Here is a 26242-nt window from a genome sequence, read left to right as displayed (position 1 = left end):
TATACTTCGTAAAGTAAAATCTCACCCTGTACAGACAGTACTAAAAGTAAACCATATCATGTAAACAGAAGATATAATATAGAGGTGTGGTACTTACAAACATTAAAGTACAGCAAATTTGATCTCAACAACTTAAAATCCCCCAAATCTGTGCCAATCCTGTAATATCCTCAGGTGAAAAAGTGAAAGACCTCATAATTGTTCTTTGGGGATACAAATTCCCAGGCTGTAGGTAACCCAAAGTATAGGGGCCAAACGAATAAGAGGGAAGACATTCTGTAGTCCCCTCAATTGTTTCAAGGATTTAAAGAAATCAGTTGTCCACTGCTGTGCAATTATGGAACTCTAGGAGGATCCCAGATCCAACTGCCAGGCTGCAGGGGTGCAGCCCAGGGAACCTGTCACTGCTGTGCAGTGTTCTGGAAAATGTTATTTCACTAAGGTTATAGGAGCTGCAGTTGGCTATAACACGGCTCTCCACACATGATGAACCCAACTTCCATCATCCTACGGAACTACCAAACCATAAGCACACAAGGATTCCTTGAGAGCAGACTGCCAGAGTGGAATGGAAATTTGTAGCCAAAATCAAAAGGCAAAGCAGCTCTGTTCAGCATCAAACCTGTTATCTTTTTCAGGCCCTGAGGCCACCCCCCACCACCCCCAATGGCTAGACAGAGGAGGAGCAGGGTGGCACAGGTAAATGGCCATAAAAGGACAGAAACTCCTGTCCAAGATGGTGGGTCGGGTCCGTCCCTCCCAGGGGGTCTTGCAACAATCACCACATCTCCCCACAGCAGTTACAGTGTCTGCAATAGGGTTAAGTTTCAGCTAATGTTTACCGAGAACCTACCACATAACACACAATGAGGTCTGACACCACTATGTTCATATGTGTGAAGTAGCTGGGAATCATTAAGCTAGAACGACCTCTCTGGAGACAAAGAACTGGCAAAAATTAAACAACTGCACATACTCAGGGAAACGGTGAGGATTTCATCTGTAGCAAAGTCATTAAAAAGAGAGATTTAAGTGAAAGGAACAGATGACATACCACATATGAAACTGACATAAGAGGATTCATGTACCACATTCCAAAATATTAAATATTTGATTCAACAAAGTCATCATGAGTAAAATGTTCTAACTCACGGAAATGCTAGATTTTAAGAGAGGAAACAGAAGCAACGTGCCAACGAGAGGCTTCACTTTACAGCTACCAGGTTTGGTGGGAACAGCTACAGGCTCCATATGCTCTTCCCTTTAGCTGGTCCAGTAGGTGCTTCCATTCAAAGGACTCTGTGGAAACAGCTCTGATCACTCAAAGTCACCAATGGCTTTTATCTTGCCAAATCCCCAAGCCAATTCTATTTTCACCTTCCTCCACATCTAAGCACCATTTGACCAAACTGACAACCCCTCCTTCTTGAAACACTCCCCTAGGATTTGGATGCACCTCCCTCTCACAGCTGCCTTCCATCTCATCGATCCTTCCCAGTTGCTTTGGTCCTTCTTCCTTTGTAAGTCCACCACACTAGATAGAACCCTTCAAGGTTTGGTCCTCAGTCTTCTACCCTATCTGCACTCCCTCCCTGGGCCGGGCTTTCCTATCTTGCTCTCTCCATGGGCCAAGAGCTCTGGTCACCAAGGAACTGAGCAACACCAGCGCCTAACCTGATGTAACCTACTGGCGACATCGTTTTATTCCAGGCAGCTGTGCCCTGGCTGATCTCATCCAGACCCGGGGCTTTAAATGCCATCTTTATACCTGTGGTCCGTCAACCCTGGCTGAACATTAGACTCACCTGGGGAGCTCTTAAATCTACTGGAGATTCATTGCAATTGGTCTGAGATGGAGCACAGGCATGGGTATCTTTCTTTAAAAGCTCCCCATGTGATTCTAACATGCAGCTAAAGTTGAGAGCTACTGATCTACATACTAACAACTCCCAAATTTACTAGTCCTCACCTCTTTTCTGAGCTCCAAATCCATGTCTCGCCAACTGAAAACTATTCAAAAATTTGTTTATTCCTAAGTGCCAAGAGGAGCTGCTACAAAGAAAAAGTACGTAATAAATATTTGTTGAATAAATGAATTTGCAGGGTTTCTGTTCAAGGAGCACCATAAAATCCCCTGAGATGGGTGGCAGTTTAATTGTAAAGAAATGTGCACTGCAACAGCTCTTTTGGGTTTGTGGCTCCACAGATGATTCTGTTTCGTTATGCTTTTTCTCCCCAGTCTACATATTCTACATGCTCAGTGTAGAATATGTAGAATGGGGAGAAAACACATAAAAAACCAAAATCTTATTCGAGACACTGCTAATTATGGTACATGTTAGTTGATACTGTATCTCACCCCTGTATTGGCAAGGATGGGGTAAAACCATTTTGGCTACTCTGGCCAATCTGAACAAAAGCCCAGTGTGCACCCCATGTACATTTATGAGGTTCAGCCTGGGTCTCCAACCCTCCTCTTCTGACTTTTGTCAACAGGTAACAACAGGTATCACAGCCTGAGGCTAACACAGCTGTCTTAGAGCAATCCCTGACACAAGCCTTGCCACTATCATTCACATGAACACTAAGAACCACCAAGAAGAAATTTCCCCAATTCCAATCCTTTTTTGCCTATCACCACTGCCCGGTCATAGTTGAGGTTTTGATTGCCCTGCCCCTGTATGCAAGAGCCCCTACTGGTTTTTCTCCTACCAGTCTCTCTGCACTCTGTCCCATCCTCCACACCACTATTTCCTGCTGTAGCAAATTAAAATTCAGACTCCTCAGGTGCTCACAAGCAGGCGTCACCCATGTTCAGCCTCATTGCTTGCCTACATCTGAATCAAAGAGAACCAGAGGACATTCTCAGAACACTCCCTGCCCTGTCACACTTCCATGGGTTCTCACCTGCTGCTCCCTTTCTTCTCTCGCACCTGTCCTCTAACCCCTCCGGCAGCACTCTCCGCTCCCACAGCACTGGATACACCTTGCTAGTAAGGCACTCACTCCCAGCACATGGTACGCCCTCTTCCTGGCCTGCCTGTAACACTGAGGCTGGGAAAGCTACACAATTCCTTTTCCTGTCTCCCTTGAAGCTTGGAGTGACCATAGTGCATGTTCTAGTTTGCTAATGCTGCTGGAATGCAAAACATCAGAAATGTACTGGCTTTTATAAAAGGGGATTTATCTGGTTACACAGTTACAGTCTTTAAGGCCATAAAGTGTCCAAGGTAATGCATCCACAATCGGGTACCTTCACTGGAGGATGGCCAATGGTGTCTGGAAAACCTCTGTTAGCTGGAAAGGCGCGTGGCTGGCATCTGCTTGCTCCCAGGTTGTCTAAAAATGGCGTTCTCCAAAATGTCAGAGTCAGCTTTCAACGATCGTCTTCAAAATGTCTCTCTCAGCTGCAGCTAGCTGTGAGCTCCTTCTGTCTGAGCTTTTATAGGGCTCCAGTGAACTAATCAAGGCCCACCCTGAATGGGCAGGGCCACACCTCCATGGAAATTATCTAATCAGAGTTATCACCTACAGTTGGGTGGGTCACAACTTCATGGACACAACCTAATCCAAAGGTTCCAACTTAATCAACACTAATATGTCTGTCCCTACAAAAATGCATTAAAGAATATGGCTTTTTTTGGGGGGACATAATGTATTCAAACCGGCATAGCACATAACACTGGCTAATGAGATAGAAGTGGAAATCTGCTGGAGGGAAACTGGTTTCTTGCAAACCTTTCGTTTCTTCCTGCCTTCGGCATCCAACAAAAACACCTGGAGCTGAGCAGCCATCTTGGGACACTGAGGGACTAAGGAGGACAGAAGCCAAAACAGGACATGGAGCAAGGAAGACAGAAGATCCATCCGGGGCCCTGCCGTGTTGAGCAGCTACACCAACACCATTGACTATGATTGCCAGGCTTTTTACAATGGGGGGAAAATTATGTCCCCTATTAATTTAAGACACTACAAATTAGAACTTTCATTTACTGCAGCTAAAAGCCATCTTAACTGGTACAATCATTCCTATTACAACTATCAGTTTACATGTTTCCCTAAGGTGTGAGCTGCTTGATTATTAGGACTGTAACTTGTCTCTAAACCCCGTAGCACAGTGTCTTGCAGGCTGCAAGCTAATAAAGGCCTAGGAAACTTAAGAAGGACTCAACATATCAGAAGGCAACACTTTTTGTCTGCTGTGTTGTGTTCTGCTGTATACTCCCATGGTTACCCCACCTTCCCACAGCTGGAAAACAGGAAGGAGCAGCCTCAGATCCACCTACAGTGCCTTACACAAGACTTCTGAACATTCTATGCCTCAGATTACTCGTCTCTAAAATTGATCCTTCTAGGATAAAATCATAGGATTCTAAGAGAGGTGTCAGTTTAGACAAGGCTGGTTTTGGGCTTATCAGCTACCCCCCCAAGCTGAGCACCCTTGTGCATTGCCTATGAAAAGCAGAGTAATAAGAGGTTTTTACATAGATCTAAGACAGACAAACCATCTTTTCTGGAGCAACTGATGGGGTGCCTACTTAAGAGATTAAAAATATATGTGTAAAGTGTTACCCAATTTCCATCATGAGGAAATTAGTTCACATAAGAAAATAACTTTTGAAGTCAATTCATTTTGCTATTAACATCTAACCTAATTAACTACTTCCAAACCTGTTGTATCTTTCAATGGAGATGAAATTTAAAATATAATGAGTCTGCTGAATTCAAGCTAATCACTAGGTCAAAAGCAATGTTAGGCTTCCTGACAGACCCTGAGAATTTAGCAATAAGAATTCCAACTACACCTTTTTTACTTTACCTGCCCACCTGGCAATAAATCATTCTCAGAAGCCCATCCTGACACCAATATTGCACAACTGCTACTTCTGCTTCCACACCTCTTAGAAACTATCCATGGTGCAAAATAATTAATTTTTATCAGAGGAGTATATTTCCAATTTATTCACATGCTACCAAAAATGTTTAATGTTTCAAACCAGGATCATATGGTTTTCTCTCACTATTTTCCACAAATTTGGGGGATTCCACTCACTGGTTTGGAGAAGAGAATTCTCATCTTGGATCTCTTTTTGATGAGAAAGCTTACTATCCCTTTTGCAAATCCTCATTTAAAAAATGAGAATAATGGAGAAACAGCAGTTACCTCCTAGTGCTCAATTTTTAATCAGTCTGTTTTCCATTCATTCCAAGTCCCCTGGAAAGCAATTGCATAAAGCAAAAACAAGGCAGCATAAAGCAAAAACAAGGCAGCGGGAAGAACCCCACAGAGCCTTACCTGAAACTCAGGTAAGTTCCGACCTGGTGTATGTGTAAGAAGGAGCCTGCATTAAGTATTGCTTTTCAGGAAGGGGTTTTCAGGGCAGCAGTCAAGAGAACAAAAGCCAAACCAACCAATCAAACATGCAAACAACCACAACACCAAGTTCATAAAACTGATTGCTTTGAGGTTGTTTTTTTGAAAACTGGACAGCTACTTGCTGTCAACTGGATATGATATACAGCATTAAAAAGCATCTCCTTCCCTCGGAAGTTAATAGGAAAGAGGATCACTTATTAGATAAAAATACACAAAGAATGTTGAACGTTTTGTCAGACATTAAGGTTTTTGTATTTTAAATATCCTTGGCAGATACTTGAAAATGAAATTTCACGGTGAAAGAGAAGACATATCTCATGGGAGAGATGGATTCAACAAAGCAACATAAAAATTGAAAATCTCCCCTTCACATTTAGCTTTCTTCAAAGCAAGAAGGAATATATTTTGGTTCAGATGCTCAGGTCTCTATGACATTTCTACTATGTATGAAACCCTTTCAGATGCTCCATAGGACAAGATCTGTGCTCCTGTCTTATGAAAAATACAATTATGGAAAGAAAAAGCAGAGAACAACAACAAAAAAAAGCAAAACAGCATATCATTAGGGGCCAAATTGTTTTTAAAATGTGCTAAAGAAGGAAAGAAGGGGGAGGTAAACCTGTGTGAAATCAATCCTCGCCTCTTCTTTGGACTTGGTCCTGATGTAAGGTCATATGGCTTAAAAACTCAAGTCCCGTATATACTCACTCCTTCATTAGGTCAGTGAGGACCTAATGAAGTGCACCAATATACAGTGCACATACATACAAAGAAGCCTTCCGAAGATTTGGGTTAGAATAGTCAACACTAGGCTTAGTTTTTATTTTCCCAAACCCTGACGTTGCAGGCAAAGTTTGCAGCATTTATGTGAACACACATACGTATCCCATAGAGCCAAATGAAGGCAGAACAAGCTTAGCGAGTTCCTCATGTGAATTCCTGCCTTTCTAAATATATTACTTTCTGGCACGAACTCTTTCCTGAGCATGGCTCCAGTTAGTCATCAACCCCACGGATGCAGAGCTGGTACGTTCACTACGTCCCGCTGGGCACCATCTGGTTCCCCGCAGCCCTGCACCTGTGCAATAGGCGACTAGGGCAGTAAAGGACAGGCAGGGGCTCCGCCTCTTGCGCCTGCCGCAGGACAGTTTGTTCTGCAGTCCCTCAATCCAATAACGGTTTGGGAAAGGGAAACATTCTCACTTCTGCTAAACCCTGATTTCTTGAGCTGACTATATATATTTTTTTCTTTTTTGGGAATTGATTATTAAAAATTAACCAAAATGAGTCAAGTTTTCTTCTTTTCCTATCAAACAGCTCCGGGCATGACACCAGCAAGGAGCATCAGGGAAGTTCACTGGCTTAGGGCAAGCATGCCACAGTCAAGGTGATTGGAGAAGCCTTTTAAGCCTCTCAAGCTTCTCAAATCAGACACTTATCTGGCTTTGTTTCACCATTTAAGACCATGTAAACTAACAGAGGCGAATATCCAAAGCCGAATGTTACTGTTTAAACCAATGGCCCCTTCGCATAAATAACAGGAGAGGGGGTATCCCTGTCTCTTTTTCAATTTTCTACAATCCAGAATATTCAGCCAATCATCAATTTCTGTAATTTGCACTATCAATTATAAATATAAAATATAATATTTAGTATTCAGACTACATAGCCCTCACCTCACCCACACCCATTGAGAACTGCTGGTCTTAAAGGCTTTAAATGTTGAGTCTAATCTCTGACTACAGTCCAATAAATAGAACCATTTAAAGTGTGAAATGAGTTTCTTGATCCTAAAATGATTGAACTAGATTTACTTTTAATCCAGAGGTTCCCAATGCTATATTACCTATCTAACTATTCCATTGTACCAAAAAGCAGAATTCCTGCTTTGCAGGTTTTATACAGACAAAAATCCTATCACTGGTCATATCCTGGAAAAACATCAAAGTTAGGAAAGGTACCCATCAAAAGCTTGGTAATTCTGCTTTTTAAAAAAGATAAACATCCATTGCCAAGTGGGAATTTTAATTTGAAGGAACTAAGAGGCTAGCTTGAAAGAAATGATGATGAAAACAGAGATGGGAGAAAAAAATTGGGTCAAGTATTTGGTTAAGAACATTTTAAAATGTTCTTTTGTTTAAAATTTTCCTTACATTTGCATTTCACTGAGAAAACTGAAGCCTACAGACAAGAACATCCACAAGGACCCACCAACACATCTCCCCACCTACCTGCATCTGTGAAAACAATCTGGGCCTTTTCCCCCGAGTTTAAGGCTAGCTCTCCAGTCATGCCTGAGATCTCATCCCCCTCACCCACGGGAGGACACAGCCCAAGTGAACTGTCTTCTGTCCATAATTATCACTGTCATTCTTGCATCTTAAAAAAACAAAAAGCCCCCAAAACAAAACAAAAACCCCAAACCTCTCTCAATCTTCCATTTCCCTATTCCCCCTTGCTGCAAAACCCTTAGAAACCAATATCTGCCCCCATCCTTCAATTCCTCTCTTCTCATTTTCTTTTTTTTTTTTTTAACTTTAAGACTTTGCATACATTACAACAGTGCATTAGTGATACAAGTTGTAAAATACTTTTCCATTCCTTTGGATTTTGCATATGATGGTTTTGCATCAGTCACTGCAGGTAGACTGAGCAAGCTTTGTTTTTGTATTTTTTTTTAAAACATGCATTGAACTAGATATGACTCAGAATAGATTAATATTCCCTTTTTATCATTACATTTAGCTAAAAAGTTGCAGGCAAAAATCCACACAAAACAGGCTTTGCTGTAAGACCAACCCAGAGAGTTAGCTGAAGAGTACCAGTGCTGGGCCTGCTGGGCCTGCTGGGCCAGAAAGTCATGGTGTTTAGCTAAGTGTAGAGAGCATTGAGAAGAGTCCTGGTTGGAGGCGCAAGGCCTGCAGCACGAGCTGTGAAACCTCTGTGATGTTACTGCACAGCTCCATCCTCAGACCTTTGCCGAGTGATCGCCACTGGGGGGCTGGAGGGGTGGGGCACGTAGCTGTAGGTGGGTGTTCCTGGGGCTCGGTATGTGGCATGGTTACCAGGTGGGGGGCGACAGGAGTTGGGGACTGAGCAGTCAGCAGAGTGCCTGCTGATATGGCCATGGTGGTCCCGGCCACCACGCCCACGGTGACCCCGTTGCCCCTGGGCGGGGAAATGGGCACAGGGTACACCATAGCCGGCATGCCGTTGGGCTGCACCACCGTGCTGTGGTGGATGACATGCCGGGGCGCTGCACACAGGCGCTGTGTATAGTACGTGCCTTGCTGAGTATACGGGCTCTGCTGAGGGTAGGCACTTCGCACAGGGTACACGGCAGTCTGGTAGGGGTTTGGGGAGGAGTAGTACAGTGGCATCGCCCCACTGGTGGCGGAGCAGGACACTTAGTAAGGTGTACCAGGAGTGTAACCTGTCTGGGAGGTAGGGTTTGCTCCCGGGTACATGTTAGGAGAATAGGCAGGAGCTGCTGCTGCGTAGCCCATGGGGAAACCAGCTGGATAACCAATTCCTTTGGCATTTGCACAGGGAACCCCAGAAGATCCAGGGCTATAAACAGGATTCATGATTTCAAGAACGGCCCGCCGCGGCAGCCTGGGCCTTGGAGAGCAGCGCGTACGGGCCGGAGACTCGGCGAGGGCGAGCAATGCGGAAGCCGGCTCCATGCGGAGCTGCGTCGCGAGGCCGCCCGCGTCCACCGCCGCCTTCCCGCCGCCGCGCTCCGCTGGCCCAGCCCGGCCCGCCCGCCCGCCTCTCCGCAGCCCGCGCTCCCGCCACGCTGCCCAGCCACCGAGCCCGCGACCTCACTCTCATTTTCTTTTGAATCGAGCTCAGATTGGGCTTTTGCCCCCCACTAATTCACTGACCTTGGCGCTGCTAATTCTGAGGGTCAATTCTCTGTCTCCACCTTACTCATCAGTGGTATCTGACACCCCCCCCCCCCAAGAAACAATTTTGCTTGAGTTTCCTTAGTTGCTCAAGCAAATAGCATGCAGTGGGCTAGCTTAAATAATGGGAATTTATTAGCTCACGGTTCTGAGGCTGGGAAACAGTCCAAATCAAAGTGTCATCAAGGCAATGCTTTCTTCCTAAACACTGGCATTCTGTGACTGGCTGCTGGTGCTCCTTGGTCCTGGGCTCCACTGTCACATGGCAGTGCACATGGTGGCCTCTCCTAGCCTCTCCTTTCCCTTCCAAGTTTAACTGACCTTCAGCTTCTTGCTTCCTTTGGCTTTCTCTTTCTCCGTCTGAATTTCATTCTGCTTATAAAGGACTCCTGCAATAGGATTAAGATCCATCCTGAATTGAATCAGGCCACACCTTCAATGAAGTAACCTCATCAAAAGGTCCACAGGAATGGATTAAGTTTAAGAACATGTTTTTCTGGGGTACATACCTCCAAAGCACCACAATGTCTATCACCTGATCTCTTGACCACCAGGCCCCAGTAATCATCTGGTTTTTCTACTACATTACCAATCACTCCTCGGTCTTCTCATCTGATTCCTGCTCTTTCTAACCTCCAAATGTTGGAGAACCTCTGACTCCCTACGCGGTGTCTCCACTTAGCCTTCACAGAGGTATCTCAAACTTAAAAGTCATCTACACGAGAGCTCTTTGATATGCTTCTACTGGAGTTGGGACCTCCATCTTTTTGTTGCTCCAGCCCAGAACTCTACTGTCATTCTTGTCTCTTCTTGTTCTCTCACTGTCACCCACACCCACTCCATCAGCATATCCTGCTGGCTCTACCATTAAACTATATCCAGAATCCAACAATTCTCCCTATGCCCGACTTCTACCACTGTGATCCAAGCCACTAGCTTCTCAACTGGTCTCATGGTTCTGCTCCAGCCCTCCTATAATCTATTCCCCGAATAGCAGCTACAGTGACTGCTCAAACAACTCAGATCATGTTACTCCTCTGCTTTGCCTAATGTCCTTATTATGGCCCATCTGATCTATAAGATCTGACTCCTCATCTCTCTGACCCTATCTGCTACAACTCCCCACTGCTTATTCAGCTCTGGCCACAAGGGCCTCCTACTGTGGCTGGAACACACCAGGCATCTTCCCGACAGAGGGCCTTTGCACTTGCTATCTCCTCTGCCAGGAATGTTCTTTCCTTGATTAATTATATGGCTGGTTTACTTACCTCCAGTTCTTTATTCAAAAGTCAGCTACTCACAGATGCCTACCCAACCCACCTTGTTTAAAATAGCAACATTCCCTCAAAACAAACCTTATATTGCCCTTCCCTTCTTTGTTTTTCCTTAGCACTTATTTTATGCAAAATATCTTTATTTATCTATATTGATTATTGTCATTCTCCCCTTCTAGAATGCATACTCCAAGGCAAGAATTTTGATCTATGTCGTTCCCTGATGTTCCTCAGCACCTAAAAAAGTGCCTGGCACATGGCAGGCGCCCAAAAGATATTTTATGCATGCATGAATAAATGAGTGAGTGAGTCAATGAATGAACTGCACTTGGCAGAAGAAAATCCATAGTTTAATCTTTGACAAAAACCCAAGTTACTGATTTTGGTGGTTTATTAATATGTTACTAACCAGATCATACATGAAGAAGTGTTGCAATTTCAAATAAAAACCATGCAGCTGTGATGTCCTACTGCCTTAAACCTTCCATTTTTATTCAACCATTCAAAATCATGAAATGCAACAAACATGTGATGATCTTGGAGATTAGGACTCCCAAGTTCTCTTTGGGCAACTTGTTTGGGTATCTGTTCTATTTATTTCCATATTTCAAGCCTAACAGAGACCTTTGTGGGCTGAGTGAACACCAAATTTGGCTTATAATTTACAATTAAGTGTCCTTATTTCTTGAGCTATGCTGGGGTGAATATACCCTCAGGGATACTCCCATCCAAGCAGGTATGAACACGAAACATTTATATGGAAAAGATTATTATTTTTTCATTCACAAATTGACAACTGCTATTAATAAAATATTAAAGTGGTCCCTGAAAAGGGAAGAAATATATGGGTATTTGCCTACTATGACAACTGTAAGAATTACATTTTAAAGAATTGGCCCAAACAAGGAATAGGTGAACCAGAGAACTCCGTATATTTAAACATTCATCCTTCTTTTGGGTGTGTTGGACCAAGGGTAGAGGCCTTTAGTATGGACGAGGGTTATATCAATTTAGCTTTGGAAAAAAAAAACAGTTTTTCCTTTGATAAAGTGTTCTTTCTGTTCAAAATGACCACTTTATACTCACACCTCAGCAGGACAGCCCAGACACTTGAACATACTGGCAAACTAAAAAACTTAATCAGGCATCTGTCTATCCCCAAGAGAGGATCTGGATCTTCTCTCAGCTGTGCATGAAGTGATTTTAGGGAAGCTTAAGTACATGATCATTAGCAACAGTAGAGGTTTCCTAGTGAACCCTGCTATCGAAGAAAAACCTAAGGCACTTAATAGAAGTTAAAGTCACTAAATGTACGGCATCTAGTGGATGCTTAAATATTTTCAGGAACACTTAAGTATTTCTTGAAAAACAAACATTAAGTTTATTGGACTATCAACAATTTCTCATATATATTATGTCAATCTAGCTTATTTCCATGTGCTGACCTAGATCAAAATAACCTGGGAAGAACCCAATAATGCACACTGTACTGGAGCTTTCTTCTTAAAAAGCTAATTTTTTTAAAAAATATACTTTTACTATTTCATATTTGTCAGAAGGAAGCAAATGGTTAAGTCCTTTTTCACCTTCCATCTAAAATGAAATAGATTTCTAAGTGCCATGAAATGAACCAGTATTGCTTTTATCCTCTTGTCCACTCCATGTTTCTCCAGGATTTCACTGTCATTTTCATATGATTCACTCATTAACAATTAATTATAGTTTTCATTGAAATGACATACAGTTAATGGTAACCAACCTAGCTTTTCTAAGAGCCAAGGGAAAAGCTCTGGCACAGAGCTACAGGCAGACATTAGGCACTAGGAAGACAGATTTCAGAAGATGTCTGCAAATAGATATGCTTGATCTCCTGGCTAACATCTTTAGACGGAAAGAATGCTTAAGAGAGATTGGAAGCTCCCAAAAACTGAGTTCTGAGTGCTGAACTGCAAATGAACCTGATAAGGAAGAAAACTAGAGGACAAAGAAAGCAAAGTTGAGGTCAGGAAATTCTGCACTGGGCTCCTTCTGAAAGGAGGCACAAATTCTAAGATAAATCAGCAAGAGAGTAGCAACATCTCCAAAACCAGCATATGGACAGCAGAAGCCCCCAATTAGGTGAGGGACAGAGAATCCAGATACAGTATGTGTGGATCACAGTGTGTGGTCAGCAGCAAGCAGTAGTAATTTTTGGTATTATTGAATCAGATCCCTTTATGAAGTCCAAGGGGGCAACTAGGGCACAAACTGTTGACCAGATAGCCAGGGGCAGTACCTACATTTAGATGCTATAGATGATCGCTACACTGGATATGAATAGGGAGTGCTGGCAGCATTTAAAGAACGAGCTAAAATCCAGTATTGGTAGGGTTATGAAAAACATGGACCCTGAGTCCATTAAGTGACCATCCTCCTGGATCAAACTTACTAACACAGTCTCCTTGATATAATTACACAATTTGGTTGTTTGTGTATCAAAACTTCAAATTAGAGCTGATAGTATTAGGATAAAAATAAGTAGAAAACAGGCAACCATGTCGATGTAAAAATGAATTCATGCAGATACATAGATAATAAACATTAACGGTGAGCTCCCTACATAGTCTCTCTTAAAAGTATTACAGCACATAGTATCAGAAAAAATCATTAATTTAGGCAGCAAACCTCAGGGGAATAAAGTGAGAGAATTCCCTGGGCCGAGGAGGCAGAGCATACAATTAACCCAAGTTAAGAGGCAATTTAGCCAAATGTCACATTCCCATTTGGCAAAAAGGCAAGGCAATGTTTTCCTTTTCCAACAAACATGGCAGCATGCATGTGGAGGCAAAGCATGAGAGGGTACAAGGTGCCATGGCTTCTTGGGCAGACGCTGTCTGGTTTGTGCTGCTGGATGTTCCAGGTGGCTTCCACGTCTATGACCAGGCTGAGCTGCGATATCTCTGCAGGGACTAGCACAGTGGTATCTCTGCCAAAGGGGCCCAAGCTCAGAAAACAGTCTCCGTTGCTGAAGTTTCTGGATACAACTCCCTCTTACCTCTGCATTTAATGGGAAATAGAGAATTACTTGCTTGGGAAAAAGCAGAACCTATCAGCATTTAATGGGAACACAGAAATGAGCTTAATGTGTTAGAACAGTAAAGATGTTTCTTTAGGAACACATAGCTATATTCTCATCCAGCCTCATTTCACAGATGAGGAAATGAGTGGAGGCAGGAAAAACTGGAAAACAAATAATTGTCTCACTGTGTACCTCAACACATGCCACCTCTTCAGACATGAAAAACAGAAGAGATCAGTGTGAGTGACTTCACTGCACTTGTAGATAAAAGGGAAAGTAGCTTTTAAAACCATCGTATATATAAGCAAGGAGAAACTCAATCAAATTAATGGTAAGCTCACCTACAGTTTACTCTCTCTTCAAGGTATCAGAGCACAAGCTCTACTTTTGAGCTGATAATATTTGCACTTAAAATTTGATCATTAAACAGAAACATAAAGAGTTAGGCCTAACTAAACTCTGCTTCAAGGCATCATCAAGGCAATGCTTTCTACCAGGAGCCTGTGGCATTCAGGGGCTGGCTGCCAGTGATCCTTTGTCCTTGGCTTTTCTGTCAAATGGCAATACAAAGGCAGCCTCTCCTGGCCTTTCCCTTCTCTTCTATGCTGCTACTCTTGGCTTTCTCCCTCTGTGACCCTCCCTATAAGGCCTCCAGTAATAGGATTAAGACCCATCCTGATTCAGTTGGCCACACTCAACTGAAGTAACCTCATCAAAAGGTCTTATTTATAAGGGTTCATACCCACAAGAATGGATTAAGTTTAAAACCAGGTTTTTCTGGGGCCCATAGCCCCAAACCAACATAGCTGTACTTTTTAACTTAATATAATATTAATTCAGTCTGAGATCACTGATGACAGTCTCACTGATATCAACTCCTTCCGTTGAGTTTGCGATGGAAAAAGGCATCCTTGCCGATGATTATGAGGGAACACTGCTCTGAGATGCTACTGTCCCTTGTGTGCAAGAGATTGGACTAGTGACCAGGACAGACCAGGATGGCAGAAGTAAGTCCGTGGAGAACACCACACCTCAATCAGCAGGACACAGTCTCATCACATCAGGAGAGGACTAACAAAAATTAGTGCACAAAACATAAAGTCTTGAGTGAAGGGAAAGAGTAAATCTCAATGGGCTAGTTTCAGTGCCAAATATGTCTTTTTAGCCTCACTGCGTTTACCTTTAAAATAATAAGTGTTTGGGGAGATCAAGTTCTGGCATGTCAGTGTTGTGTTCTGCTAACCTGTCACACAGTAGTAAAACATTAAAAACAACCATTTAAAGCCTCTAGAAATGGTCCTGAAGGCAAAGCGCAAATGAAGAAACATCTAGTTAAGAAAATCTACAAAAATTCAGGAAGAAAGGCAAGAGTCTGTGGTATGTGAACCAAGACCCATTCCCACCCTCCCCTCTCCCAGCTCAGCAAGGCAGAGGTGAAGATTCCACCCCAGACTGCTGCAGCCAACAACACAGGGCTCCCTACCCCCCAGCTCTGAGTCAAAAGGGCTTTCATCTGGGACATCAGGGTTTCTCATCCAGCCCCCAGCTTCCTGTTACTGAGTCTAAGTCCTGGGAAAGCCGCTGAGAAGTAGGGGCTTCTTTCTGCCATGTGGTTCCGGATTTGTGGAATTGAGGCTCTGCCTAGGGAGGGACTGAGGATACTGGGCCCCAAAAAGCCCTTCCCCCAGCTCCCGAGGCAGTGGTTCCATGCCAGGAGAGGCAAGGCAAGATGAAGTCAGGCCATTCTCCCTACCCCACCAAGTGCTCAGCAACTAGAGCGGGGGTGTCAGTCAGACAGAAGCTTGCCATTTTCCTCACCCCCAACTCGAGAGCCCTGGCTCAGAGATTTTTGCCTAGGAGAAGAAATGGGCCATAAGCAGACAGTTCCTGGTCTTTTCCCAACCAATTTCATTTGTAACAGAGCATGGAGAAGTTTAAACCTAAGAGCTCTCTCAAAACCATTAGAGGATGGGGCAAAGGAAATTAGGAGGATATTCACAGTTTTAATGAAGATACAGCCTAGAGCCGGCTAACTAGATTGCAAGAGAAAACCAGAAACAAGATGGCTAGGAGGAGCCTAGGATAAGAACAAATATCAAATCTGACTTGGGAAATGATTCCCTCCAAAGAGACACAATTTGATTGATTGGTCTTTCGAGGAATTTATGCCCCAGGGCATTGTTGTAAACAATTGCAACTAGCCATGGAAAGGGTGGAATGAGCCCACCAGTACCTCTGTAGGCATCCCCCAAACTGCCTTCCTGAGCAGCCACTTCAGAGACTTAACACTGTGTAGGGGAAATGGAGTTCACTAAATTAATCCTATCACTGTACAACAAGCAAGTGACAAAAACAAACCTTGGGGAGGCAGGGGAACTAATATCCAGAGTTCTGCTAATATATTACCTAAAATGTCCAATTTCCAATAAAAAATTATGAGGCATGCAAAGAAACAGGAAAGAATGATCCATAAGCTGGAAAAAACAAAAAACCAAAAAACCAGGCAACAGTTATGCCTGTAAAGGTGACTAGAAGTGAGATTTAATAGGAAAAGATTTCAAAGTAGCCATGATGAACATGTTCACGGAACTAAAGGAAAGCTTGATTAAAAGAAGCAAAGGAAGGTATGATAATATAGCATCAAATAGAGAATATCAATAGAGATAGAAATTTTTAAAATGAACCAAATGGAAATTCTGGAGTTAAAAAGTATAATAACTGAAATAAAAAAACCACTAAAGTGACTCAACAACAGATCTGAAATGGCGGAGGAAAGAATTAGTGAACAAATAATAGATGTTCAACTGGAGTTAATGAAATCAAATCTAAGTTTATGTCACAAACCATAAACTACTAGCAGAAGTTTGCTTTCTGTTCCTTTTTAAAATTTTTAAATTTTTTAGTTTTCTTTCCATCTTGGTTTGATTCTTAAACATGCAATGTTTTGCAGTAGTGGGAGAGAGTAAGATGGTGTCAGATTGCTTATCTGGAATGTACTTCTTCCCTGCTGCTTGCGGGTGTATAACTGTACCATACATCAGCAACTTCCCTCTGCAAGGTACATCTGTTTGGCTGACCTGTGGGCGATATGCTATTTTTTGGGGGATGGCTGTGTCAGAACATTGGGTGGTGGGTAGGCAGTGATGTGGGGGCTTTTCTCTCTTGCCTAGAAATTTGTGAGTCTTCAAATAAGTGAGTCAGTCTGGCATGTAGGCAGCTGTGAAACAGCCCCTCCAGCTTCTTTAACTTAATCCACCTAAACACAGTCTTTAAATAATTGAGTGCCTTGGTAACGGATGTTCAAACATTTGAAGAATTTTAGTTACATGAATGTTTTAACCTTCTAATTCTAGTTTAAAACATTTCACTTCCCCACTTGCTATTCAGAATTTGAAGATACAACAAAAATGCAGTATTTGAGAAAAAGAACAGGATATTTAGATCATTAATGATTAGCAGGGTGCAATATTTATACTGATGGGTTTATTTCAAAAAGTAAATTAGCAAATTTAAAAACATACAGCAAAAATGAAAACTACTCAGGTGTTTCTCTGAGAATCGCAATGATAGTTTTCCCATCTATTACATTATTACAAAGTTTAAATGTGTTTATTTGAAACTGACATAACTCGTAAAATGTTTAGATACCTTGTGCAAAAAAACAAAAAAGAATCTATGTCTATCTTATTTGCTTCCTAAAAACAGAAATTGCCTATATTCATTTCCTGGTAACTTTTCTTAATGTTAGCTATCTGCTAAAAAATGTATTGAAGATATTTATTTATTGTTTTTCTTTAGACTACATATATAATATGAATATTATGTTGAATTATTATATCAAACATTAAATATCCTGTTATTAAATTTAACATAAAGCAAATCCTGTCATTTGTAGTTGTTTTTTTTTTTTGTTTTCTACACAGTCTTACATACTGTTACGTTTGAAAACAATATCATAGTTCATATACTCTTTCTTAGTCTGTAAGCAAACTATTATAAAATATATTCATCAAACAGCAACTCAGCCCAGAGAATTCATACTTCTTGGTCTTTGCTTGCTTTTCCGTCAGTCTGGAGTATCTTTTTCTTCTCTACTTATTGACATTCTATTTCTCCTTCAAGGCCAAATTCAGAATATCACCTCCCACAAGTCTTCTTCAACCTTTGCAGTCAGAATTAATCTTTATCGATGTATATGGTGTAACTTCAAATCATGACATACTGTACGAATGGAAGGCATTATTATTTATGCTGTAAGTAGGGCCGTAGACGCCGCCCAGTTCAACCTTGAGTTCGACAAGCCCCCAGATGAGCTCAAGATCCTCCACCCAAACCCGGCTCCTTCCATTGCCTTCCCTCCATTCTGCCAGTGCTCATGCCAAAAACCACAGGGTCATTCTTGGCTACTCTTTTTCTCATACCTCACATTCAATCCATCAGCAAATCCTGTTGGTTCTACTATCAAAACATATCCACTTCTACCACCCTGGACTAAGGCACCGACATACCTCACCTGGGTTCCTGCAGTAACCTCCTAGTTAGCCTCTGGGTCCACCCTTGCCCTCCTTCACCAGCCAGAGCGAACTTAAGACAACCAGTCAGATCACACATCATTCCTTTGCTCAAAATCCTGCAGCACTTTCCACCTCATTCAGAGAAAAGCCAAACTTGTTACAATGGCCCACAACTCACCCTACGCAATCTGCCCCCACTCTTCTTTTCTGACCTCATCACTCCCCCTTTATACACAGCTTCAGCCACCATGGCTTCCCAGCTGTGCCTCCAATATGGGGCCTTTGTTCTGAAACACAGATAGTCGTATAATTCACTCCCCATCTCCTTCAAACACCATCTTTGCAGTAAGGCCTTCTTTGACTACCTTATCTAACATGGAAACCACCCCTCCCCACCCTCATCGTCTGCCAAGTACACAGTAACATATACTCCCTATTTCCTTTTGTTACTTTATTTTTCTCTCCAGTACTTATCATCCTCCAACATACTATGCATTTTACACAGTTATCTTGTTGACTGCATTTCTCCCCTCTCCCCACTAGACAACACATCCAGAAAGGCAAGAATTTTTCTTTTTCCACTACTATATCTGGAAGTGTCTAGAACAGTACCTGGTGAATATAAGTGCTCGGTATCTACTTGTTAGAAATGAAGGCCTGTCTCCTCTCTTTAGATTCTGGCTACTTGAGAGCAAGGGCCACGTCTCATTCACCTGGGGCCTTACCTGGTGCACTGAGTATATACGAGGTACTCATATATAATTGCTTTTATATGAATAACCTTAAAAGTCATTTGACAATTTATCAAGACCGTACAATTGCATCTTAAGTCTCTTGAAAAAAATAACACCTTTGGAACCTTCTTCATTTTACAGAAAAGGTCACACTCCAAGATGTTAAGAAATGTGCCTTAAATTGCACTTATTGAGGACTTATGGAGTGCTAGGGTTGCAAAGGTGCTATGGGAACCAGCAGGTAGAAAGCTAACTCTGCTGGGACAAAGATCCATAAGAGATGGGGGGAGGCGCATGGGAACTGTGTGTAAAACCTGCTTCTAAGTGGCCCCCATTGCTAGGCTGGCCAGGCTCAGCATGGCCCTGGGTGGCACTTTTTCCTGGGGTCCTGGCAGCTTTCCCTTCCTAGTGGTGCTTCCTACCCTCCTCAGTGTTTATCTGGACTAGAAATCGCCTTCAGCCTTCAGACTGTGTTGCCGACCAAACAAGGAAACCAGGGTTAGAATAAAGCTTAAGAGGCTCCAATAAAACAGAGTGGAAGGGGGAGTGAGGCATCAAGGCATCAAGTACCCTCACTCGGGGTCACAGAGCAGCCTATGCATTAAGGAAGGAGCAATAGAATTAGAGCCTCTCAACTCTTATTTCTAACATGTAATCTGTTGACCACACAAAAATAGCATTTTTTTTTTGCTGTTGTTGTTTTGACCCATAAAAAGGGCAATTTCATATGGTTCAACACACTTCAAGGTTGGTATAAATGGGGTCAAAACAAATTTGAGTGTTGGCAATTTCACATGCTTCCCCCTCATGGGCTTCAACTGTCTACTCTGTGAACAACAGAAACTCTCCCACACATCACAGTCCAATGAGCAGGGCCATAAAACAACCTAACCTAAAAAGGAACCAGATTTCCCCATTAGATTGGTGGAACAATTGAATAGTTGATTCCTGACAAAAATTTATAGCTATGCCATAAAAGCAAAGACACCATTTCTTTCATTTATAACAGTAACAGAATGTTCCAGGTGCTATAAAATAGGCATAGATAACAGCAAATTTATAGTTTTGGAAAACAAACTTCAAATACTAAAGGCCTGACATGTTTTATACATTACACATTTAAACACTAAATATCTGCTCTCTCTGACCATTATGGGTAGAAATAATTTTAGAATTTATTATACATTTCCCTGCATTCTTAAACTGAAGCAGGCAGAACTATTTTTCTTAATGATTCAAAGGTATCAATTACTATATGGTGTTCTAAAACAATGGTGTCCTATTCAGGTATATGAAATTGTTTGTTGCAAAGTTAATGACTTAAAAGTTTGTTTCTTTGAAAGTCATCAGAACTGTATAGGGACAGGTTCTTTCCAAGGTGATGTAATGAAAATAAAGTATACAGAGAGCTAAAAAAAAAAGTTTGTTTCTTGAGCCCCTATATTTGTTTTTTCGTTCTGTTTTCCAATTAAAAAAAAAATTACCCAGACACCATGCAAAGCTCAGGCTCTTAATTCAGACATATCCAGGGGGATCAAATCAAGAACTTGTCATTTCTAGCTTTGTGACCTAGGGAGAGAAATCATTCAACCTAAACTTCAGTTTCACCTTCAGTAAGATAAGGATAACAATACCTATATCTCATTTGTTTCTTGTGATACGAGGAAGATAATACATGTAAATACTGTCTGGCACATGCAAAGTGTTCCAAAAATGTGAGTTTGTTTTTTTTAATAACATTATTTTCTGTCTTAAAATTATTTGTCTTTTCATGACCTGTTGCTTATGTTTGCCTGTAGCTGTGCTTTTCCCTCTTTAATCTGCCATGGGCTCAAAAACCACATCACTAAATTTGTTAGAACTCAATATAAAGGCCCAAAATAGAGACTGTGGGCCCTCATATGAATAAAGCATAAACTTTAGTGTATGGAATTTCCTGGCTGCTTAGAGTTTATTTGTTCTTGGTAGAAATTTCTCTCTTGTTCTCATTTCTGTCATAGACATAATATAGTATTTACCACAGTGTGCTGTGTTGTAGCTTTCTCATTGTTTTTTTTTTTTTTTAAAGCATCATAAATTGGACCCCAAACTAGCGACAGCCTATAAAAATAATCCTTTATTGGGGGGGGGGGGCATAATTTAAATGTTAGAGCATTCATTTAAGACAGCAGCACAAAATAGTCTGAGAAGATAAATTTTACTTTTTCAAAGTAAAGGAAAGCATTCAGAATTATTCTGACTTAGAGCTTCCTCCAAGTATTAATCTAAAGCACAGGTCAGCAAACTTTTCCTAGGTTTTGTGGGCCATACAGTCTCTGGGGCAACTTCTCAACTTGGGCCTTCCAACATGAAAGCAGCCAGAGATGACTAATGAATGAATGGGTGTGGCCATGTGCCAATACAACTTTATTTACAGACCCTGACATGAATTTCATAAAACTTTAATGCATTGGGAAATATTATTTTCCTTTAGATTTTTTTTTTTTTTAAACCTTTGAAAAGGTAAAAACCATTCTTTTAGCCCAGGATCATACAGATATAGGTGGTGAGTGGGATTTGCCCCAGGAGTCTGAGTTTGCCCACTTCTGTTCTAAAGGTTCAATAAATATTTGTTGATGATGAATAAGATATTTCTCCTCCTAAAAACAATCTGAAACTAAGGGTCAATTGAGCATCCCCCCATTACTTTTTCCCTCCTTCTCTTATTCAAAGCTCCCAATGCTGTAATAATTCCCCACCTGACTAAATCAAAGGCTACCGTAAAACAAACACAATTAAGTTCCTTTACTTGACATTTTAAATAAGAGTTTTAAAACATCTCTTCATAAACAGGGACAAAGCAGCATACTAAGTAGGCACCATGGCTACAAACGAAAAAAAGAGACAAAGCTGTCATGTGGATCCCAGGTTAACAGATAGCACAGGACATTTATAAAGTAGCAAAGGTTAGTGACAGTTTATATATTTATATGAATACAGAAACTGTATTTTTACCAAACATTCAACCTCATAATGTGCCCTTGCTTAGGAAGATTAAAGAAGCAAACTTAACAGCAAATTGATATCACAATCTGTCTCTCAACAAAGAACAAGACTACTCAAAGCTTTAGATGGCTACTAAAGATAACTTTAATGAAAATTCTTATCCCCCAAGACATCATTTCCTCAATGCTTTAAACAAAAAAGTCACAGTACAAAAGTATGTGGGAAATACTGTGTTCTATAATAGCTGCTTTTATTTACATAGCCCTTCCCTCTGTAAAGCTCCAAAGTGTTTTGCACTCATTCATTCTTATATGATTCCTATACAGATGTTGCTGTATCTGTTTTAATCAAGGGGCGGTACAGAGATGTTAAACTGCTTAGTGGAAATTACTAATGGAGTCCTTGGCAAAGCAGAGAATGGAAAGAACATTGCTGAAATACCAGCCTAAGACCTCACCCAGAAAGACCATGAAGACTTCACCCAGTTCCTTCCACAAATGGAAGTTTGTACTTTCTGGGGTGAGAATACTTTGATACAAAGACTTTCATGTTTCTGTCTTACAAGGGATGACTATACCCATGGGTCCCATTCTGAACAAGCCAGGACTGACCGTACTGACTGGGTGACAATTATCTCAGTGATACGCCATCAACAGTGCTGGAAGAGTGGGGGAGAAAAAGGTATAACATGTCTAATATCCACCTGAAGGAGAAGCCTAAACCACAATTCCAATTCATCTGAGTTGTCTGATACTTCTCCAGAAAATATTTTTCTAGTAATGAGGATACAGGCTTTACTTTAAAAATTATCTAGTCCTCTGCCATAAAACCAGTGTTTTGATACCATAAGGAAACTCAAATGGGTCAGATAATGGGTCAGTACAAAATCAGTAGGAGAGTATCCTTGGTTTAGAATAGGTTTATTCATATAACAAGAGTTCATTGATTTGCTAATTTGCCACCTTTTCCATTTAATTTGTCCTTAAGTGCCTCTTGCACTGGTTTCCTAAATGAACTCTTGTTTGCAGAAATACAGACTTTCTTAGAAACCACAATACAATCTGAATACCAATAAAAAGACATCTATCCCTACTCCTTTTATAAAAGAACTTCATTTTTTCCTAATTAAAAAAAAAAGGGAGGGGAAGGAATCTGGGAAATACTGGTCTATTCAAGGTTTGGAGAATTTAATTAGGTACATAAGATGTTGAGATTATAAATGAGCTTCAATGATGTGAAATCCCACCCAGGGGAAACAAACTGATTTCGCAAAAACAGAAACTGTTTCCCAGTTCTTTTCTCACAACACTGTTCTCATTCTTGTTCTATCTTCAAAATGTCCTTATAAGGAAAGTACTAAAAGATATCATACTATCTTCAAAATGTTTACCCAACCCTGTGACCCAGTTGTAGACATTCTGTAGCACAGTGGAAATACTTCTGCAGAGAAAGGATGATTCTCAATTTAGCATAAACAGACCCAAAAGGAAAGGCACGGTGACTTCCAAGTGATCTGAGGAACAGCATTAGGTAAACAAGATGGAAGCAGTAAGCAAAATAAAAATACAAATAGTGGTGTTGGCAAAGGAGCTTAGGAAAGTGAGATAACACGTCTGTCTTGTTTAGGACTACATTTAACATAGTTTTAAGATATCACAATACAAGCTGGAATTCTACTTGTATTTCAGGGTAAACTTATATTCATTTAGCAATTCACTTCAGACTTCTGAACAGATTGTTTTACATGTTCTACGAGGATAGTGGAGGATATTACTTATTACCAAGTAATTACTAAAACAATCAACTGGGTTTAACCCAAAGGGGATTATAAACAAATAAACCCTGGGAAGTGAAGCGGATTGGGGATGAAGGAAGTGTCACGCAAAGGGGATGGTGATTCACCTGTACCCACCCGGGATGGGGAAGGTGAGGGGGGCAAAACAAGAGGTTCCTCGCAGGTAAATCACAAGGCCCAGATTCAGGCACTACACGGATAACTGCGAAGTATGTGACCTTCTACCACGCCACGACAGATTATTTGTGCAAGGATTCGACCTCATGGATGAATGGAAGGGACTACAATGGACAATCTTTAGGATTCCTTCCAGAGTCTGAATACCGATTTACACTCTCTTCACTGATCTAATCTAGCACTGTGACAGTGCTCCGGGGCATATCCCAGACCTCAAGCTTCACCTGGAGCGCTCCTTCACGGGTGAGCGTCGGGCCGGTTGTGCAGTGCGGGGAAGTGGCGCTTCAAAGTTTAAGGGCAACCTCGCACACCCAAAGTTGAGAGAACTGCTGAATCAGAGGTGCCCCCATTTTGCCAGATCATAGGCAACTGGATGCTCCCTTCCTTCTCCCACATCCCTCCTCCAACTCCTGTCCGTTCAGAGGTCACCTGCGAAGAGTACAGAGTGATGTCACTCGGCTATCCCCTAAACCATCTCCAAGGTCCCAAAGAGCCGAAATATCTATGAATCATCAAAAGAGAGGGCACCCTCGGGAAGGTGACTTGTTAACGTATTATTAGTAGATGCTGCAGCCTCAGCCCTCCAGGATGGGCAGGAAAAAGGCGACGATAGTTTCTATCTTCCCACTGCCCTGTTGGTCGGTGACTAGGATGCTACAGATTCAACCCGGATGGTTTGGCGTTAAAAAAAACAAAAAAGAATACGCCGGGATGAAGTCCCTGCAGCCATCCAGAACGATAAATTTGGGGACCACTTCCCAAGAGTTGCGGACGGCAACACCCAAGTCACCTTAACAAGCCACCTCAACAAGCTACCTCGTCCGTTTCCGGCTGCGCGGGCGCTTCCCCTCCCCCCAAGTCACCGCAGCGCAGAGGCCCTGGGAGGGCCCGGGGTTATGGGGGGACTGGGGGATCGGCGAGGCGCCGGGCCTCCTACCTGTGGTGGAGAGCACCGTGCTGGCGAAGAAGAGCGCGGAGGTGAAGTCCCAGTTCCAGTTGCCAGAGGCGTTGCTGAGCACCGACACGCCGTAGTTGCTGGCCTCTAGCACCCGCACCAAGAACTGCTCCAGTTGCTGCTCCGAGAGGCACTCGTGCTCCTCCAGGAAGCGCCGCTTCAGCTTGCGAAGCTCCTGGCGCAGTAGGTCCTCGTAGGGCAGCTCCACCGAAGAGAAGACCACGGCGCCGAACACCAAGTACAGCAGATAGCCCAGCACCAAGAAGCCGAAGCACCAGGCCGAGCGGTGCCGCTCCACCAGGCGCACGCACGAGCTGCCGGCCAGGGACTGCAGCATCTTCCTCCCCCGCGCGCCGCCGCTGCCGCCGCCGCAGCAGACCCGGCCGAGAGCGCCAGCCGCGCGCCGGCCCAGCGCCTGTACCCTCCTCGGCGCCGCCCTGGCCAGCCCTCGGCCGGCTCCGGTTACCCGCTCGGGGTGTTTCGGGAGGTCGCTGCCGGATCCCGCCTGGCGGCCCGCGGGGTCCCCTCCCCCGCCGCGCCCACGATAAGGGCGGGACCAGAAGTTTGAGCGGTCGGGATCGGGTGCCACCGCCCCCTGCCCTTCGGCGCACCTCCTTTGGCGCTCGCTCCGCGCGGGCTCCGGCTCCCTTTGTGCAGTTACCGTCTCCGTGATTGGCGCTCTCCGGCGATTTTTTTTTTCCCTCCCTTCTTTTCCTCTTCCCTTGCAATATAAAAAAGCCAGGATGATGTGGCGCTGACGTAGTTCGCCGGCTCAGGTAACTCTAGAGTAGACGGAAACCTTGGGGCAAACTTGGCCCTAGCGTTGGAAACGCGAGGAGACGACGCCCGCCTTTCACGCGGCCCGGCCCCGGCCCGCCCCAGGAGTGACTCAGTGGAGCCCAGACCCCCGCATTCCTCCCCCGGGATGAGTAACCACAGTGAAGGAGTAAAGGAGGGAGTGGTGGAGGTTGGGGGGCGACTTCTAGTAAATAGGCTGGCTTGACAGAAGCCCCCTTTCCGAGCCTACGCCTTGTTTCCTACGTACTTCATTCTAATCAAAGCCACTATTATGAAACAGCGAGCACTGAGATGCTGCCCTCCTTCTGCCTTTCTGGGGGGAGGATTGAGCAATCTGGTGCCTTTATAATGGTGAGAAGATCAGAACCTCAGAGCCGGGAGGCACCTTGGATCATCCAGTTCTCCACCATCCCATCCACCCACCCCCTTACAAAGAGGAAACAGAGGGAAAAGAAGTTTTAGAAAGGTCCCATTTCTGAACTCTAATTCTTTAAAACATGACTAGGTTTAAAGATTGCAGTATGTCAAACCCAGAAGAAACTGAGCTTTCCCACGTGTGTGTGTGTGTGTGTGTGTGTGTGTTTTAAGTTGTGTAAATGTTGACAAGGGTCAGTGAGAGCCTTATGTAGGTGGGAATTAAAGAATTTATGTGCTTTGAATTAGTGAT

General features: G+C 42.9%; 1 protein-coding gene and 1 pseudogene across 1 annotated transcript in view; both read right to left on the bottom strand.

Annotated features, from left to right (window-relative positions):
- KCNK1 (potassium two pore domain channel subfamily K member 1) overlaps positions 1 to 25525 on the bottom strand; it is a 48313-nt gene extending 22788 nt beyond the window's left edge. Inside the window, exon 1 of the mRNA XM_037821163.1 lies at positions 24760 to 25525. Coding sequence (XP_037677091.1) covers positions 24760 to 25114 — 355 coding nt within the window. The 5' untranslated portion in view covers positions 25115 to 25525. The remainder of the gene's footprint in view (positions 1 to 24759) is intronic.
- LOC119526824 lies at positions 8327 to 8977 on the bottom strand (annotated as a pseudogene).
- Positions 25526 to 26242: the final 717 nt, after the last annotated feature.

The sequence above is a fragment of the Choloepus didactylus genome, chromosome 2, assembly GCF_015220235.1.
Source record: "Choloepus didactylus isolate mChoDid1 chromosome 2, mChoDid1.pri, whole genome shotgun sequence".
Taxonomy (NCBI): Eukaryota; Metazoa; Chordata; class Mammalia; order Pilosa; family Megalonychidae; genus Choloepus; species Choloepus didactylus.
The sequence above is the reverse complement of the archived record's forward strand: the minus strand, read 5'-3'. Positions and strand labels throughout refer to the sequence as shown.